Source organism: Scyliorhinus torazame, chromosome 18, assembly GCF_047496885.1.
Source record: "Scyliorhinus torazame isolate Kashiwa2021f chromosome 18, sScyTor2.1, whole genome shotgun sequence".
NCBI classification, from domain to species: domain Eukaryota; kingdom Metazoa; phylum Chordata; class Chondrichthyes; order Carcharhiniformes; family Scyliorhinidae; genus Scyliorhinus; species Scyliorhinus torazame.
In genome coordinates, this window is record NC_092724.1 from 141,749,692 (window position 1) to 141,769,498 (window position 19,807).

The 19,807-nt window shown below is 44.0% G+C and overlaps 1 protein-coding gene across 6 annotated transcripts in view; it reads right to left on the bottom strand.

Moving 5' to 3' along the window:
- Positions 1 to 3,840: 3,840 nt before the first annotated feature.
- Positions 3,841 to 19,807, bottom strand: part of wipi1 (WD repeat domain, phosphoinositide interacting 1) — a 124,900-nt gene continuing 108,933 nt past the window's right edge. For 4 of the 6 annotated variants that reach the window (XM_072483517.1, XM_072483521.1, XM_072483516.1 and 1 more), the window contains 2 exons: positions 16,435 to 16,535; positions 3,841 to 4,452 (listed from right to left, as the gene is read on the bottom strand). In XM_072483517.1, coding sequence (XP_072339618.1) covers positions 4,399 to 4,452; positions 16,435 to 16,535 — 155 coding nt within the window. In that variant the 3' untranslated portion in view covers positions 3,841 to 4,398. Of the gene's footprint in view, positions 4,453 to 16,382; positions 16,536 to 19,807 lie in introns of all 6 variants that reach the window. The other 2 variants (XM_072483519.1, XM_072483518.1) reach the window with 1 other exon arrangement.

Genomic DNA, 19,807 nt, shown 5'->3' on the forward strand with positions numbered 1-19,807 from the left:
CCTCTTGACAAGTGTTTCGACTGCTTTAGTAAACCACAGTTCCCTTGCTCAACCACTTCCTTCCTGCCTGACAGGTACATACTTATCAAGGCCACGCAGTAGCTGTTCCCTGAACAAGCTCCACATTTCCATTGTGCCCATCCCCTGCAGTTTTCCTCTCCATCCGATGCATCCTAAGTCTTGCCTCATCGCATCATAATTGCCTTTCCCCCAGATCTAACTCTTGCCCTGCGGTATATACCTATCCCTTTCCATCACCAAAGTAAATATAATCGAAGTGTGGTCACTATCATCAAAGTGCTCACCTACCTCCAAATCTAACACATGTCCTGGTTCATTACCCAGTACCAAATCCAAAATGGCCTCGCCTCTCATTGGCCTATCTACATACTGTGTCAGGAAACCCTCCTGCACACATTGGACAAAAACGGACCCATCTAAAGTACTCGAACTATAGCGTTTCCAGTCAATATTTGGAAAGTTAAAGTCCCCATCACAACTACCCTGTTGCCTTCGCTCCTATCCAGAATCATCTTTGAAATCCTTTCCTCTACATCTCTGGACCTTTTCGGAGGCCTACAGAAAACCCCTAACAGGGTGACCTCTCCTTTCCTGTTTCTAACAGATAAGCTCTCTTGCAATCCTCATTAAACCAGGATTAATCCCTGGATTGATAGTAAATGGTAGAGTGACTTTGAGCCATGAGATGAGAGATTCTGGTTGAACACAATACTGCTGCTACTGATGGTTCATAATGTCTCCTGAATTCTCAAAACTAAGTTGTTTTATCTGTTCTAATTACATCCCATTTAGTACGGTGCTAGTGCCACATAATACATTTGAGGGCACGCTCAATTGTGAAGATAGGACCTTGACTTCACCAGGGCAGAACAGGACCACTGCTATCATTGATGCCATGGACAGATCCATCTGCAACAGGTAGATCGGTAAGAGCAAGGTTAAATAGTCTTGTATGTCATTTAATCACCTGCCACAGGCCCGGTTTGGCAGCTGTGTCCTTTAGGACTCGGCCTGCTGGTAGTATGAGGCTGTCTTGGTAATGTCCTCTACAGCGTAGCTGTTTTCATTGGTCACGGCTATTGGGAATTAAAGGTGAATAGTACAACAGTTTGAGAATGCCCAAGTGGAAAGTATTAACTATGCATGTTTGCAATTGTATTCATACTCATGTGAGTGAGTTTTAAGTAGATGGAAAACATAATATCGCAGTTTTTCATCTTGAAAATCTCCTTTCTGGGATCATCAGCCTTAAATAGAACATTTTGCACAAATGAATCATGAGGTTAAGGAAGAATTTTCACATCATGACAATATAATGGCCGAAGCTATCCAAATACTGCATGTGACATTTGTGCACATTAAAGTCCATTGTCAGAGGTCCATTCTGTACATGACAACTGTGCATTTTAATTTCCTACAGAGCCACAGACAAATTAATGTTACAAAATAGTCATAAAATGTTTTAAAACTTGAATCCAAAGTCGAATATGTGCTGCCAGGTTTCCTGCCACTGGCAATATGGAATCTCTCCCATTGTCTTCCTTGTTATGTTGCCAGACACTGTTCCAACAGTCTGTTGCTAATAGGCCAGGAAAGTTCAGCCCCATGTTTTACTAATTCGGAAAAAACAGCCGTCAATATAAGAAAGTGACGAAGAAATTAAAATATGTATCCAGAAGAAGCGTCTGTACTCGCGGAATGGTAAAAATGTGAAACTCATTATCAGGCAGGTGTCGCTGAGGCATATAACATTAGGGTGCATTAGGGAAGCTAGAAAAGCATGAGGGAGAATTATGCTGATAGAATTAGATGAGGGATTTTGAGAGCAAGCTCAAACAGAAGGCAAATGGTGGCATTGACGGCAGAATGGCTCATTTCTGTAGTGTTTATTTGCTGTAAAAGGATCTCCTAAACATGCTGCTGTAGCCAAAGAGATTTAGAGAATGCACTGCGAGATTTTAAATGGTATTAGTGAGGTGGTAGTAATCGCAATGGGACTGGTAGATTTGCTGCGATCCAGCTATCTATTATAAAGGGAGTGTACCGTTAGGCGGTTGAAGAGCTTTTCTATTAATATGCAAATCAGGATCCTTTTTATTTCTTTTTTAAAAATAAATTTAGAGTACCCAATTCATTTTTTTCCAATTAAGGGTCAATTTAGCGTGGCCAATCCACCTACCCTGCACATCTTTGTGTTGTGGGGGCGAAACCCAAGCAAACACGGGGAGAATGTGCAAACTCCACACGGACAGTGACCCAGAGCCGGGATTGAACCTGGGACCTCGGCACGGTGAGGCCACGGTGCTAACCACTGTGCCACCGTGCTGCCCTCCTTTTTATTTCTTTGTTCTTTCATGGGATGTGGGCATTGCTGGCAAGGCCAGCATTGGTTACTCCACAACTAAAGCTACAGCGTCATTTCTAATGGTGTGGAGTTACAAAGGCCAAACCAGTAAGTATGGCAGCATGGTGGCACAATGGTTAGCACTGCTGCCTCACAGCACCTGGGATCAATTCCAGCCTGGTATGACTGTCTGTGTGGAGTTTGCACGTTCTCTCAGTGTCTGCGTTGGTTTCCTCCGGGTGCTCGATTCCCCTCTCAGTCCAACAGTAAGGTGGATTGGCTTTGCTAAAAATTACTCCTTAGTGTCAGACGGTTAGGTGGGGTTGCGGGGAATTGGGCCGAGATGGGGTGCTCTTTTGGAGGATTGGTATAGACTCGATTAGCTGAATGGCCTCCTTCTGCACTGTAGGATTTCTATGGTTCTATGATAGATGTTCCAGCCATTAGTGAACCAGATGGATTTTTAACAAAGAAAATGATGGTTTCATGATTACCATTAGAGACTAGCTTTTCAATTGCAGATTTATTAATTTAATTACTGTGGTGGATATTGAACATAGGTCCACAGAGCATTAGCCAGGACTCTGGATTACTAGTCCAGTGACATAATCACTACACCACCGTCTCCTCCCAATCTTTCCTCCAATGTATGTAGGTTCTAGATTGCCATTTTAGTAAAGAACAGGCAGGTCATGCATTGTGTGCACTCTCAGCAGTTTTGTCCGCAATGCAGCCACAAATGAATAAAAACGGTTGTTGTCAAGTTGTCTTTGCTCCCAGCAACCTTCTGTGCCATCATCACCCATCATCCTCAGTGGTGATCTCTGGTTTACCCAATATTACACTGAAACAGGATGTCTGATTGCAAACGGCCAGTTTCCAGTGGGTTGCTCACCTTTCCTACTTGAGCGGCTTCAGTCTCTGTCGGCCACCCAAAAGTTAAAAGCTGCCTCATCCATTCTTAAAATGTTAGACGGGCAAAGAAGATGCCTATCGGATGTAGGGGGAAAAATTCATCTCAAGTGGGGGCGACGGATCTGCTAAGGCATCAACAGGCAACTGATCTGCTAAGGATAATCAAGCAGTGTACAAAATGGGCAGCTGGTGCTCTGTCAGCCTCTGCCATAGTGCTTTTTACCCCTGTAATAAAATAAAATCTTAAAGGTAGGGACGGAAAAGGTGGAGGGGTATAAGCTAGAGAAAGTCCACCATTTGACCTGATGCTTTACTTCCTTGTTAATTTTATGTTCACATACATTTGTGTATTTATACTTTTCCAGCTGCCTGTGACTGAATCAAATCAATTTAACCCGTGCTCTGGAGCTGCAAGCTACATTTGCTTGCCGTGGTTAAAATAAATCATCTTTGAAAAATAAAATACCTACAGTGTGAAACATTTACTTGTCGTGGTGTCTGAAATGTAAACATATTCATGGCACAACATTGCATAAAGTTGATTAAATAATTACACAACATATATTGCAACATTTTATTTCTACTGCTACATTATTTGGTGGACATTACAGTTTTGTGCAGTTTCAGTCACAATCCTCTGACATGGTAAAATACTTGGACAGGCACTTTAGACAGCCTATTTTGGCTCAAGGTGATAAACTGCTACATTTATATATGTTTAAGATATATAATATACACAGAGGATAAAATAGAGTTGGACAACATTTTCAACATAATATAATAAAACCTTTCAAAATAATAGGATTAAATAACCTTTCTAAATAATAGGATTAAATAACCACACTAAGAAAATTGGTCCTTTCTGTTCAGTGTGGCAGTGCTAATTTGATTAGGTTTGGTCATGTATTTTTCCGAATAACAACCATTTTGGTTCCCTGAAAACAACTAAAGCTGGTGAATAGAAGGTTGAATAATTGGGATTCTGTTTTGCCCTTTTTAAAAATAGAAACACTGTATTGAAATTATTCCATCTCATGCGTACAGATTTCAGACCCTCTTCGTCAAATCGTGTTGTCTATAATTACTATCTTCGCTCACGATACTAATCCTTTATTTTTTCAGTCTCTCAACTTCTTCTTCTTTTCACTGTGGCTTCCTCGGCATGAATAAATCTACCAAAACCAAAACAAAATTCTTAATTTCTACAAGGGAATGACAGGGTGTGTTATAACAGGCTGTTGCACATGCACAGTCGAAGGCCACAACATGCACTGTGCCCTGGCTGGGACTAATTAGTAGTGGTCACACTATTGTTAAAATCACTCAAGTGAATCAAAATATGTCAATATTTAGGGGTGAAATTACTTCCCAGTGCCATTTTAATCACACCAGTTAACACAGATGTGCAGAACAATTTTGTTAAACTTCACAGAAATTTGACAATGTGTTAGCTAATGCGCCAAAAATGGAACTCGGAAGAATCAAACGATCTATATGTGCTCATTACCAATGTCATGCTATCACTTATTACTCCCATTTACCTGACAGGTGTCTGTGCTATCTATGTCATAATTTACTGAGAATGTTTTAATAGATTTCAAACATTGCAAAATGAATCACTGTGGGTGATGCATTCCAGGATATCTTCAAAGAAACTGTAGAACCAATGCAATGCCATACTAAATATTTGATTGCACCGTGCATTCCAGCACTAATGCACGGAATGGAGGTACACAATCTAGTTCTATATGAAAGTAAGTAAAGTCGCCATAGTCCCAGATGACCATAGGCTGCTTTCCCCTATGAGGGGGAGGGCACTAGTGGTGATTTAACCAGAGTCACCACACCTCAGGCGAGGAGCTGGGTTGAGAAGGTGGAGCCTTCCTGAATAACCTCAGGCGGTAAGGGAATTGAACCCGCGCTGTTGGCCTTCCTCTGCATCACAAATGAGCTGTCCAGCCAACTGAGCTAAACTAAACTGAACTCTATATTATTGAGCTCTTGATTATTAGCTAAAGGGAAGCACTGGGCAAAAGGCAAGACATCACCCCAAACAAATGAAGATCAAAGGGCCACTGAGCTGCCTTCTGTGCTGGCTCCTACAAAACAAAGACCACCCATCTGTGCTCTCAGCTGTGCAATGTACATGGCCTGGTAAGACTAGCAGTGGCAAAACAGTGAGGGGAAATCTGGTTGTCTATTAACAGATTATCACTTTTCTTTCACAGGTTAAAAACGTTTCATTTGCATGAAAACGTTTCACCAAAACCATTTTGCTCATGACTTCTGAAGCACAGGGATCCCACCATTAGCTCCCTCCTCAAATAAAATAGCATTGACACAAGTCATGTTGATATGGTACACGGCGGTTTTTAAAAGGTCTGTGACCTTTCTTCACGAGATCTGATGAATGATCAGACCTGAAGCATTCACCACTTTTCTCTCTCGACAGATAGTATCTCCAGCCTTTTCAGTTTCTTTCAGATTTCCAGCATCCCCGTATTTTGCTATTGAAAATATTCTGCATCATTCCAACAATACATTATTCTCCAGTACAATTCTTGTGAATCAATAATTCTTATTCAAAATTTACATTTCCACTTTGTTTTAATCATTTTTTCAATACACTTGAGGTCTAATTTCCTTCATTAGCACAATGATTAACATTATTTTGTGTTCTATTGCGTGCGTCACATAGTGGCAAGTTCCGTTCACGCCACACAAGTGCCAGGCAATGCCCATATCCTACAGGAGAGGATCTAATCACCACTCCTTGACATTCAATGGCACTACCATCGCTGAATCCCCCACAATCAATATCCAGGGGGTTACGATTGATCAGAAACTAAACTGGACTAGCCATATTAATACTGTGGCTACCAGGGCAGGTCACCGGCTAGGAATCCTATGGCAAGTAACTCACCTCCTGTCCTCCCCAAAGCCTGTCTACCATCTACAAGTAACAAGTCAGGAGTGTAATGGAATAATCCCCACTTACCTGGATGAGTTCAGCTCCAACAACACTCAAGGAGCTTAATCCAGGACAAAGCAGCCCCTTCCTCAAACATTCAAATCCTCTGCCACCGACGAACAGTGGCAGCCGTGTGTACCATCTACAAGAAGTACTGCAGTAACTCACCAAGGTTCCTTAGACAGCACCTTCCAAACCCACAACCACTACCATCTAGAAGGACAAGGGCATCAGATACCTGGGAACCCCACAACCTGGAGGTTCACCTCAATGTCACTCACCATCCTGATTTGGAAATATATCGCCGCTCCTTCACTATCGGTGGGCCAACATTCTGGCACTACTACCCTAATATTACAGTGGATGTACCTCCACCTCAAGGACTGCAGCAGTTCAAAAAGGCTACTCACCACCACCTTCTGAAGGGAAACTCGGGAAGCGCAATAAATGCTGGCCTGACCAGCGACGCCCACATCCCGTAAATGAATTTTTAAAAATGGGTTAGTGGCAGAAAATAAATAGCACAAGCACATTTTAGATCAACGGATACATCAATGCGCCACCATTGTAAATGAAAACCCAGCATTGTATTTGCTATTCACCACGGATTCACCCACTCAAACATCATGCATGAGCCATAGACGATGCAAATTATAAGTTACTCAAAAATGAGCCCAAGGTGATTACTCCTGAATGATAAATGTATGAGCAATCGCAGTTGAATTACAAGAAGTGTGAGTCACATTCAAACATCTTCGTAAAGAGTTTTTGATGTCAAACTGCTTCACCTACTTTATGGTTTTACTTTGTTTTGTGATACGAGTGGTAAAACCTTCCCTCCACACCCATTTATTTACATGCACTTTTGAGTTAGAGCCAACTCATAATTTCTTCTGCACTTTGTTAGGATATTAATTATTGGATAAGAAAGATCTGCAAGAGCATGAGGCCCAGGAGATTCCGGGCCTGATGAGTATGATTTGATACGGACTCCTGTCTGATGCCAGTGGGAAAGATGTCTTTGTATGGAAGCAGGTCATTGCTTGGGCCCCACAGAAATGGGGTATGATGGGGATATAGGGTTGATGAATGACACCCTGTACAGCGATCGGGAAGAGTGATAACATGTAGGAATTGAACACAAAAACAAGAATTTTAAATTGTAGCTGTCAGTGCTAATGTTGATCAGCAAGTCAGAGGTGATGTGTGAATGAGACTTAGGCGGGACTTACCGACCACCCCGACATTTGTTTTTACAGCGGCAGGGTGGGGGATCTACCGGTCCTGCACATTCTCCCTGTGTCTGCATGGGTTTCACCCCCACAACTCAAAGATATGCAGGTTAGGTAGATTGGCCACGCTGAATTGGCCCTTAATTGGAAAAAAATAATTTGGTACTCTCAATTTATAGAAAAATGATACTAGCAGCAAAACTTTGACTGAGCTGAAGTATTGATGGTGGGGAACGGGATATCAGATGGGAAAGCATTGGATAGTTGTGTCTAGATGTGCTAAAAGCGTGGAAGAAAGTTGCAAGGCAGATGGACTAAGGGAACAGAAAGGTGGGTGTGTAAAGAGGTGGAAAACCATGGTCTTAGTGATGGGGTTGGAGCCCAGCAAAAAAATAAGCATGGTTTTGAGAGGCAATAATACATGCAAGAACTTTGGAGACTTTCCTTCCATTAAAACGTTCCTAAAATCCACCTCTTTGACCAAGCTTTTTGTTATTTGACCTAATATCTCCTTATGTGGCAGTGTCACATTTTGTTTTATAATCCTCCTATGAAGCATCTTGGGATGATTTATTACATCAACAGTGCTATAATAAATAGAAGTTGATTGTAGTGATGTGGCAGTACAGAAGGATGGAGGTTGGATATTTTGATATGTGGATTGATGACATAGGTTTTGGAAGGCAGGAGTACAATACGCAAGAGGAGAACAATATTTAGTGTCACCCAGCAAGGGATGGGGTGGGGTCAGGGAGGTCAGTAAAAAGTGATTAAAATGTGGGCCTCATAACAAAACAATCTTGGAGAGGAATGAGAAAGAAACTAAACAAATAAAATGTGATGTAAGGTCACAACCTGAAATGTTAAATTTGTACTTCTCTCTACAAATGCTCTCAGACTTGCTGAGGATTGAGAATTATTTTCGGTTTCAGGTTTCCATTTTTTTGCTTTGAGGAAAATATTGACTCAGAGCGAGGGTGGGTGGGGAATAAGCAGTGGGGGGGGGGGGCGAAAGAGCCTGGTGAAAGGTTTGGTTGGCTCAGATGCAGGTGAGTGGATGGACAAGTCGTCAACGAGCTCTTCATACTTGTTTTTGGAGGCATGGAAAAAAAACTGTTTTGCTGAGATGATGAGATAGAGAAAAGATGATGGTAATTTTGTTTGGATTCTGGGGTGACATTGAACTAGTGGCTGCTTTTGGCTGAGGCGAGTGTGGCTTGATTGTACTTGATGTAGCCCAGCCAGATCAGGTGATTAATGGTTCTCCTCAAAATTATGCCACTTGGACTTGAGGGACTGAACGCGAGTCAATATGGGATGGGATGAAATAATGATCGCTTGTATCAAGTAGTTAAAAGGGTTTAGAAAGTAAGTGACTTGATGTTATATTTATTCCCAGACACAGACACAGAAAGAAGTGGAATTGGAAGGGGTTGGAAGATGTGGAAGTGGTCTTGTGATTCAGTGGGTAGCGTCCCCGTCTGCCTCTGAGCCAGCAGCTTTGGGTTCAAGTCCCATTCTAGGACTGTGTGGCCAAGAAAGGTGTTCATAACATGGCAAAAAAGATCAACTTGGTAAATCCTTCCAACACACACCTATGGCAGGGTCGAAGAACAGGAAAGATTCCTGGTCAGTCAGGTAATGGAAAGAATTGGAGCGTCTATTATCACTATCCATAGCTCCAGCCTATATCATGCATGTAAAAGTGTATGTTGTCGTAACAATATGGCCTTGTTTATGGGTGGCTAGAGGATGTGTGTGGGTCAGATTGGTACCACCAGCATGGGGTTAGATCAGTGTTTTTGAAACTTTTTTCCCAGGACCCAGTTTTACCAACCTGCCAACCTTCAGGACCCATGCCGGGCAACCTTCATGACCCACCATTTTCTTTTACCGTTAATGCGACAGGTGAGTTACTTGGTCTTCGCGATCTCACTCTAATCAGTTTCACAGGAGGAGAGGGCTATGAGCAGATCGGGTGCAGAGTTCCTTTGTGCTGTCTTCATCTTTGTGAGGATGGAAAATCCAACCTTGCACATGTAGGTTGTTGTGAAGGGCAAAAGCAACAAAATGCTTGTTTTACTTAGCACTGCATACTCCTCGGAGACGCTACTTCAGAATGCTTACAGCCTCATTGACTTGTGGAGTGTTTTTAATGTGCTGTCACAGGTGAGGCGCAGAAGTTCAGTTTCTTCATTTGGAGTCAGCGGCAAGGTAGTAATTGTCTCTGGGCTGGGCAGCACGATGGCACAGTGGTTAGCACTGCTTCCTCACGGCGCTGATGTCCCGGGTTCGATCCCGGCCCCAGGTCACTGTCCGTCTGAAGTTTGCACATTCTCCCCGTCTCTGCATGGGTCTCACCCCCACAACCCAAAAAAATGTGCAGGGTAGGTGGATTGGCCACTCTAAATTGCTCCTTAATTGTAAAAAAATAACAATAATTTTAAAAAATTGATTCTGGAGTCTCAGAGGGGATTTTTCATCCACTGGTTCGCTCTCAAAATCTGAAACTTCTCTGGAAAGTAGAGACAAAAACTGTTGATCAGTGTAGCCAGATGGGACTGAATAAGACTTGCCAGTCTATTGACTTACTAACACTATTTTCTTCGATGTGTTGTAGCACCATGAGGAACATGTAGTAGTTGTGGCTTTCTACTCACAGTAGCCAAACTTTCAACGTCTTTTGGAAAGCATCGATTTCTTCACATTGCCAAAAGCAATCATCATCCTTCCCTTGCAATGAGGTTCAGTTCATTTAGAATTGAAAAGATGTCTGCAAGGTAAGACATAGTTAGAATCCAAGTTTCATCAGCAAACAAGTCAGCCAGAAGGTACGATTTCTCAAGGATACCCAAGTTCGTAAACTCTGACAAGCAACCGACCCCTTGACAGCCAAAATACTTGTGTGTGGAACAATAAATGTGTGTTGCGCAGCACCATATCGGAACATAATGCCTCAAAAAGCCTGGTATTGAGTGCGCTGTGTTTAATGAAATACACAACACTCAATTCCTTTCAACACCACTTTAACATCGGATGGAATTCCTTTTGATGCCAATGCCTGAGGTGAATAAAACAATGATTCCCAACAATGTCCTCACCAGCTGGCTCCTTAATCCTAACTATAAGTCCGCTGTTTATCCCAGACATGTTGGCTGCTCCATCGCTTGTGATTCCTCTGCAATGAGCCCAGTTGAGTCCGCACTTTCCAACCACGTAACTATTCAATGCTTCATAAATCTCTGCACCAGTCGTGTTTGTTGGTAATGTCAGTCAGCAAGTAAATCCTCAGCAAATTCATTGTGCCAAACATACCTAATTTAAACTAGCAACGATGCACAATCTGAAAAGTCTGTAATTTCATCCAGTTGAATTGAGAACTTGTGCTGTTTTAAACAAGAAATAAGCTGGGCTTCTAAATTCTCAGCAATATCTCAAATTCGGCGAGCCACTATGTTATCACTAACTGGGATGCATTTCACTTTCTCAGCTAACCTCTCATCGAGGACTGTACAGACTATGTCTATTGCCGCAGGGAGAATTAGATAGTGTGGGACATTTTCTCTTTAGCTATGCGGTAAGCTACCATGTAAAGGGAAGCTACCATGTAAGAGGCTAATTCTACTTCTGTCATTCAATGGAACATTTCTGCTGAGGATTTCAGTTGACAATTTAAGTTCTCGCTTAAAAATCGTTCCTTAGAAAACAAAAATAAATAGGGTTGGCCTTGAACTCGCCATGTTTAGTCTTCAAATGCCCTTGACGTTTTGAGGATTTAAAACTTTCATTTGCCAGTACTTCCCTACATATAACTCACATGGGCTTTGCATCCTGATTTTCATTGGCACAATTAATAAAGCCATACTTTAATCATCTTAATTCTGCTTTGTTCCTGATTTCAGCTTCTACTTAATGGGTTGCTACCAGAGGCCCTGGAGCTCACACGAGCACTGCTTTGTCCTGCTGTGGACTCTCCTGAGCAGCTCACACCACCACTGCTTTGTCCTGCTGTGGACTCCCCTGAACAGCTCTCTCCAGCAGATTTAGTTGTGAGATCCTGGTAGGTTTGTGTCCCTGACCGTCTCTTCCTTATTACAGAACGATCCATTTTCAATTCATCAGTGCTGGCAGTTACAAAATGGAGGCATCTCTGCTCGGTGATTCCGCTCCCAGAACAGTGTATGGGGCATGTGACCTGCTCTCTACCGTCACTTCCAGTAAAAGGTCTCCGGCGTTTGTTTCAAGAATCTGGTAGTGGGACAGTACACCGACATCGGGAGGAGGTGGCTCGCCACCCGCTCACGACCCACCCGCGGGTCGCAACCCTGAGTTTGAAAAACCCTTCCAGCTGCGGTGGTATTAAGACCATCCTCCTTCTTCGACCTGTGGTTGAGGAAGAGGTGCTATGGGTTGGACCTGTCTTCGGTAAGAGAGCCGAAGTAATAGTTATGGGTGAAATGGGACGCAAGTTCATTCTCCGTTAGGCTAGTCCAACAAGGGTACAGAGTAGTCACAAATTACATTAATTAGCACCTGCAATGTAGAAAACTGTTCAACGATACTCAACAAAGAGGGTGGGACACCAAACAGCAGTTAGGGCAAATGTTAGATTGGTGTGATCATAAATTTGTTTGAAGAGGTAGCTTCTGAGGAGGCTTTTGAAGTGTAAGAGATATAATATGGCACATGAGTTTGGAAGTTTCAGAGTTTAGGGGTATGACGATTGCAGGCTTTATCATTGGTTGAGCAGGGACTGTGGAACACACACTAGACCAGTATTGGAAGAATAGTAAGTATTGGTCAGAGTGTAGGGCTAGGGAAAGTTCCAGAGGTAGGTAGCTTAAGGCCATGGAGTGATTTCTAAATGAGCACAAGCATTTACTTGCTCCAGAAACAAGTCAATGCTTTTAGCTGTTTTCGTCTCAGGATTGAAGAGTAAGAAGGATGAATCATAGCAGTAAGTTAACTGCCAGAATTAGCATAAAAAGCAAATTACTGTGGATGCTGGAATCTGAAGGAAAAACAGAAAATGCTGGACAATCTCAGCAAGTCTGATAGCATCTGTGGAGAGCGAACAAGTCTGGATGACTCTCTTGTCATCCAAAAGATTCCAGCATCCGCAGTAATTTGCTTTTATAATTCTAGCAGTTGACTTACTGCAAGAATTCAGAACTGGAACAGCGGAATAGCAGACTTACAGCCACGATGGAGATCATTACCTCAGCCATCCTGAGTTTTTGGATCATTATTCAATGCCCTTTCACATTACACAATTAAGTCTGTCTCCACTACTCTCAGCCGTTAGTTCAGTATACTAATGAGGCTGTGTTGCACCCTTTTTCCTCTGTTTCACTTGAGACAGAAACAGCTACAAGCCTCACTAATAGCTGTTGTCATTTTTCTGAGCCTTTCAGAAGACAAGAGATACTGGTTCCGTTTTACACTGTTTTACATCCTCTGACAACCCGCAGAGGTCACCGGGTCTGGACCATTAGGATCCCCGTGGCCTCACCAGAATACCATCTTCCCTGATGAGGGGGTGAAACTAAACCCTTAACCACGGAGCTCTGTAGGCATAAAACCCCCGTTTGCGATCGCAGGTACCTCAGTGTGGTCCCCACGGAGTTCGAGCAGCCGTCTGTGAATTTATCAGTGGTAATAGTCCAAGGGACTGGGCTTAGCTTCCTGGGACTGGGCCAAAGCTTGACATGAGCCACACATACTTGGAGTTTTCCACAACGGAGGGTGTGAATATCAGTGAGTCAGGTTAAAAGAAAAGTTTAGGAGTCAAAGGAGAGGCTAGATGGAGATTTTTCACCGAAAAGGAAATGAAGTTATGGAATAAGTCATTAGAAAAATAATTTGAAGCACCGATACAAATCAAAGTACTGCTAATGCAGGAAAGCTGAAATAGAAACAAAAAGTGCTGGAAATACTCAGCAGGTCAGGCATCATCTATGGAGAGAAGCAGAGTTAACATCAGGACTGATGACAGGTCATCTTGACCCGAAATGCTGACTCTAGTTTCGCTCTACCAGATGCTGCTTGAGCTGCCGAGCGTTTTCAGCATTTTCTTGGTTTTATTTTGAATATTTAAAAGTATTCCTGGAGAGAAGAGGTTATCCAAGAAAGGATAGATTTTCTTGTTCCCACAAATTCCAATGGTCTTGCAATGATGGAGAATTCTGCAGTTTTCCCTGCCCCATCCTGCTACAATATCAATACAAATAGATATTAAACCATTTTGATGATTTGCACAGGATCATGTTACAAATCACAAAAAGATTCAAGTATTCAAGTGGATCTCGGTTGAATCGATATTTCTGTGCGGCTACATAACGTTGAATTGATTGGACACTGTAGACAAACCAGGATGTCGTTGATCATCCATCAGCTGCATTCCAAGTGCAAATAACAACACACAAAACATGGCACTACAAATCTGCCTCTGAACAACCATCTTTCACTTTGCAAGCTAAAGGAAGAGGTGCTAAAGGAAGGGGAGCCAGCCTCACGTGTCTGCCCCTTTCTGCAATCAGACCTCAGTTTTGCACAACCGGTCCCAGTATTCAAAGTCAAATCTAAACAGGTTTGAGTATCACTTAGAGACGCAGGCTGAAACTAAATAAAGTTGACCAAAAGAGATTCTTATGAGTTGCCGGGGAAAAAAACCAATGAGTGACAAACGCAGAGCTGAAATATATTTCCAATCTAAAGTTAACTTGGGACCCGTTGAAACAATGGGACCGTCTTTCAATCAGAAACCAGGCAGTGTGACACAGCAACTGAGTGACCTCGAATCTGACCTCATCAACTCCTGATCCTTGTCTATGACTACGAAATGAAGGTCACTAAACATAAAAACTTTCAACTTAGTTCCTGGCTGCAATTATGTGACTCAGTGACTTTTCTGTCTAATCAGCTATTCAGCTGACTATAAATCCTCTATGTTTTTGAATTAATAGTGTCAGACACTGTCAACAGTTACAGAACTACTAAAGTGCACGTGATGTGGTTAAAAGTTCAGACATGTCTTTAGGAAATTACGTGGACAGAAGAATGGAAATGCAGAGCACAATTAGCGCTCACAATCTAATCTCTTGATTAAGAAAATAGACAGCGCAGATTCTAGTATTAAGTGCTGACTTATCAGTCATATTCATGCACATCTGTCACATGCTAGCACTCAATTTTATTTGTTACAGATAATGTCAAAATTATGTCAGTGTTACTGCAGAACTAACTGCTGCAATGTCAGTATAACATACGTCTTTCAGGCTTTGAAAGAAAGTTTGAGTTCCTATCCTTACATTTGAGGGAAAATTGCTCATCTAATTTTTAAAAATTACTTTGGGGGGAAAAAAATTAGCAATTATTTCTGTACTAAAATTTTAAGCTACTTACATAAACCATAGAATCCATACAGTGCAGAAGGAAGCCATTCGGCCCATCGAGTCTGCACTGACCCTCTGAAGGAGCACCCTACTGAGGACCATTCCCATGCCCTTTTCCTGTAATCCCACCTAACCTACACATCTTTGGACTGTGGGAGGAAGTCGGAGCACCCGGAGGAAACCCACGCAGAAACGGGGAGAATGTGCAAACTCTGCGTGGTCACCCAAGGCAGGTATCGAATCCGCGTCCCTGCCGCTATGAGGCAGCAGTGTTAACCACTGTGCCGAACTAAGTTGAAATGCCTGAGGCCGGCGTAGTTTCAAAATTTATACGATTGAAATGCTAAAATCTGAAAATTATATAGTGACCCCAGTTCCAATAACATATTTCCATGAAAGCAAAGAGCTGGAAGAATCCACGGGGAAAAGCATTGTCATCTTTCAATAGCCAATCTCAAGAGTACCATGAACAAGACAGGTCAATTCGGAGAATAATAGTGTTTTAAGAACAAATGGATTCTGCTAAAAGGAATGAAATACTCAAACCTGAGCACATATAACTGTTCCATTTCGTTCAGAGAAATGTTTGATGTTTTAAATTTGCTTTACATAAAGTCGAGTCAAGGTTATGAAAGCAGCAATTTTCCAAATACCGGATGTTTACATTCTGAGTTCAGTCCTTCACTTGTACAAGTAAATTGATGCTAAACAATCAGTAAATCAAATTCTTTCTGCATTAAATTATCCCATCCATTACTGAAAGATAGAAATGAATATTCGGAGAGGCGATCAACGCACTATTGTGCTAGACGTCAAAATAATATACCATGAAAACAGCTGAACTCGAGCAAAAATAAATACTCTGAACCAGTCTTAGGCCACTTGAATGAATGTTTTTCTGCTGATGTTTAAGGCTATTACCCAACTTCTAACTACGGATTACTCAAAAGATATTAATAATCTTTTCCATTTTGCCTTATGAGGACCTGTGCAAGGTGAGGAGACATAGGTGTGCAGGGGGATACATGGAGTATGTGGCTGACTCCCTTTTCCCCAACCCCCACTTGAGCTGTGCGCGAGTGCCGTGAAATGAACCACACCCGCACAATTTCCAAGATGCCCGTGTAGAAAACAACGAGTCAAACTTTGGTACTTTTAGCATCAGCAATATGCTGTGCATGTCCTGCCTATAGACTGAAAGCACACCTCAGTACTCTGAGGTTTCAGCTCTCTAGCTACTGAGCTGCATCATTAGTTTGTGGAGAAACACAGTTTACCTTTGTTTATTCCAGCCTGTCTAATCATTAATGCTACATGCTACAAAATACGAATGAGGAAAGTGAACAATCTAAGCAAAGACGGTTTGAAACGTATAACTTTTGGATGCCATGTGTTTCTGAACTCCTTAAGTGTTAATCAAAAAGACACAGATCAGCTACATCGTAGAATGAATTTGTGTTTGCACTACTGGAATACTTTCTTCTCAGTTTCAGATTAACACTTGCCCTTGTGAGTGACAAAGCGTTGGCTCAGGCTTTAGTTATTCTGTATGCTCACAGGAGGAAATTCAGTCTCATCATCCAGGTGCAATGGTCCAGCAGCAAGCTCGTGCTCAGGAATGATCTCTCCGTGCAGAATCCCCCCATCCTCAGAATATCCTGGAAGGGAACATTAAACAACAGTAAGGTTTAGAGGATAGGTATAATAATTTAAATTAAAACATGTTGAGTATATGGCATTGCTTTGTCCATCTCTGTACATGTTGTTCAGCTTCATTTCATAACGTAGGGATCAGCACACACACTGCCCTATATAATATATAGGAGAGTGGGTCAGAGGGGTTGATTCCCAGTGGGTCAAGATGGAGGAGAGTTTGTGCAGGGGGTCGGGATTGAAAGCACTAGCAATAGCGCCGCTCCCGATAGCCCCGGGGAAATACTCAGGGAGTCCGGTAATAATAGCTTCATTGAAAATTCGGAGGCAGTTTTGCCAACACTTCGGGTTGGGGGCAGGGTCAAAGGAAATGCCGATTCGAGGGAACCACAGATTTGAGCCAGGGAGGTGGGATGGAAATTTTCGGAAATGGGAGGAGAAGGGGATTAAGACACTAAAAGATTTGTTTCTTAGGGGTCGGTTTGCAGGTCTGAAGGAGCTGGAAGCGAAGTATGGGCTTGAGCAGGGGGAAATGTTTAGATACGTACAGGTTCGAGATTGTGCCAGAAAGGAGATACAGAGCTTCCTGGTGGACCCGGCCTCCACATTGCTGGAGGAGGTGCTGACGACAGGGAGACTGGAGAAGGGGGTAGTGTCAGCGATTTACGGAGCTATTTTAGAAGCGGACAAGGCACCACTGGAAGGGATCAAAGCAAAGTGGGAGGAAGAGTTGGGAGACGATATGGAGGAGAGGTTCTGGTGTGAGGTGCTCTGGAGAGTGAATTGCCTCCACCTCGTGCGCGAGGTTAGGGTTGATACAGCTGAAGGTGGTATACAGAGCACACCTCACGAGGGCGAGGATGAGCCGATTCTATGAAGGAGTAGAAGATGTGTGTGAGCGTTGCGGCGGGGGCGCTAATCACGTTCATATGTTTTGGTCCTGTCCAAAGCTAGAGGATTACTGGAAGGAAGTTTTTTAGGGTAATTTCTAAAGTGGTGCACGTGAAACTGGACCAGGGGCCCTGGGAGGCCATATTCAGGGTGTCGGACCAGCCAGGGTTTGAAACAGGTGCGGAGGCAGATGTTGTAGCCTTCGTTTCATTGATTGCCCAAAGGTGGATCTTGATAGGTTGGAGAGCAACCTCCCCACCCTGTGCCCTGGCGTGGCGGGGGGACCTGTTGGAATTCCTGACTCTTGAGAAGGTTAAGTTTGAACTGAGGGGAAGGATGGAGGGGTTCTACAATTCATGGGCATTATTCATTATGCACTTTCAAGAACTGGATAACATCGAACATTAGTTGGGGGGGGGCGGTGTGAGTTAATGGTGACTATGGGGGATTCCTGATTTATTTTTGTTATTTGTTTATGTGAACATGCGGGCTAATGTTTGGGGTTTGGTGGGAGGATGGGATCATTGTTATTGATATGGGGATTGACATATTTGTTACTGATTATTGTTTATTGTTGGTGGGTGTCAATGTGGGAGAAAATGTGAAAAAGGAAGAGAATAAAAAATGTTTTAAAAATAATATATAGGAGAGTTCCCAGTGTAATGTGCTATATAGCATACTTAGCTCCCTTGTGTAGTAACCACTGAAACTCATTAAAATGTAATGTTTACTGTACTTAACAGCTCAGAAAGTTCCGTTGTGTACTATTATACTCAAGACATAAAGCATGATAATCTGGTTAATCAACAAACAATATTACGACTTCTGGTTGCGGCTATGCGGAGCTAAGTCGCACATTCGGCAGCTCCCGCTAAAAACTGACTTTTGGGCTCTTTTCTGGGCCCGCAACGGCATTTTTGCGAAGTTTCCCGGTGTGGGAAGGGGATTGCAATAGTTCCCCGACAGTGTATGGCTTGGACCAGGAGCGGGGCGACTAAAAAAGTGGTGGTGGACCTGAAGAAGGTGCGAGGGAAGAAGAGCAAAATGGCGGCGGGCGGGGACCAGGCAGCGTGGATGCAGTGGACGCAGGAGCAGCAGGAGGTTATCCATTGCTGCTTCAGGGAGATCAAAGCGCACCTGTTGGAGCCGATGAAGGCTTCTATTGATAAGCTGCTGGAGACCCAGACAGCCCAGGTGGTGGCGATCCGCAAGGTCCGACAAAAGATCTCCGACAACGAGGACGAGATCTTAGGCCTTGCGGTAAAGGTGGAGGCACACGAGGTGCTCCACAAGAAATGGCAGGAACGGTTCGAGGAGATGGAGAATCGGTCGAGGCGGAAGAATTTGCGGATTCTGGGCCTCCCGGAAGGGTCGGACGTGGGGGCCTATGTGGTCCATGTTGAACTCGCTGATGGGAGGGGGGTCCTTCCAGGGGCCCCATGAGCTGGAAGGGGCCCATAGCGTGTTGGCGAGGAGGCACAAGGCTAACGAGTCTCCGCAGGCGGTGCTGGTGCGGTTTCATCGGTTTGCTGATCGGGTGTGTGTGCTCAGGTGGGCCAAGAAAGAGAGGAGCAGCAGGTGGGAGAACGCGGAGGTTCGAATATACCAGGACTGGAGTGCGGAGGTGGCGAAGAAGAGGGCCGGGTACAATTGGGCAAAGGCGGTGCTGCACAGGAAGGGGGTGAAGTTTGGCATGCTGTAGCTGGCGCAACTGTGGGTCACCTACAAGGACCGGCACCATTATTTTGAGTCTCCGGAGGAGGCGTTGGCCTTTGTTCAGGCCGAGAAGCTGGACACAAATTGAGGGTCGGGATGGGTGGTCGGGGATTGCTGTTGGTGTGTTACATTTTGAGGGGGGGGGGGTTCTTTGCTCTTGTTTCTTTTTGGTTCGGTGAGGGTGGTTAGGGTGGGTTGGGCACTGTTTTGGTTGGGTCTGTCGGGGGGGGCTCCCGGAGGGGGGTAAGTAAATGGAGCAGGGGTGGATGGCCGGTATGGGGGATGGGGCCCCGCGAGGAGGGTGAGGGGACTGGGCCTGTAAAAGGAGCTGCGTCAGAGGTGGCGGGGCCGGGTAGGTGGAAAGCGCGGGCTTTTTCCCGCGCTGAAGATTGGAGGGGGCGGGGCCGGGGCGGGGAAGCGAGGGTTGTTTCCCGTGCTTGGGATGGAAGGGGGAGGCGGAGAGCCTGCTGATGGGTAATGGAGGAGGAGGGCATGTCCCACAATGGGAGGAGTCGAAGGAGAGGCGGGAGTAGCCAGGGTCAGCAGGAGTCAGCTGACTTGCGGGAGTGCAATGGGGGGAGTAAAGCAGCTAGGAGGGGTCCTAGCTAGAGGTGGGGGGAACTGGGTTGCTGCTGCTATGGTCAAGGGGGAGCTGGAGCCAGCAGAGGGG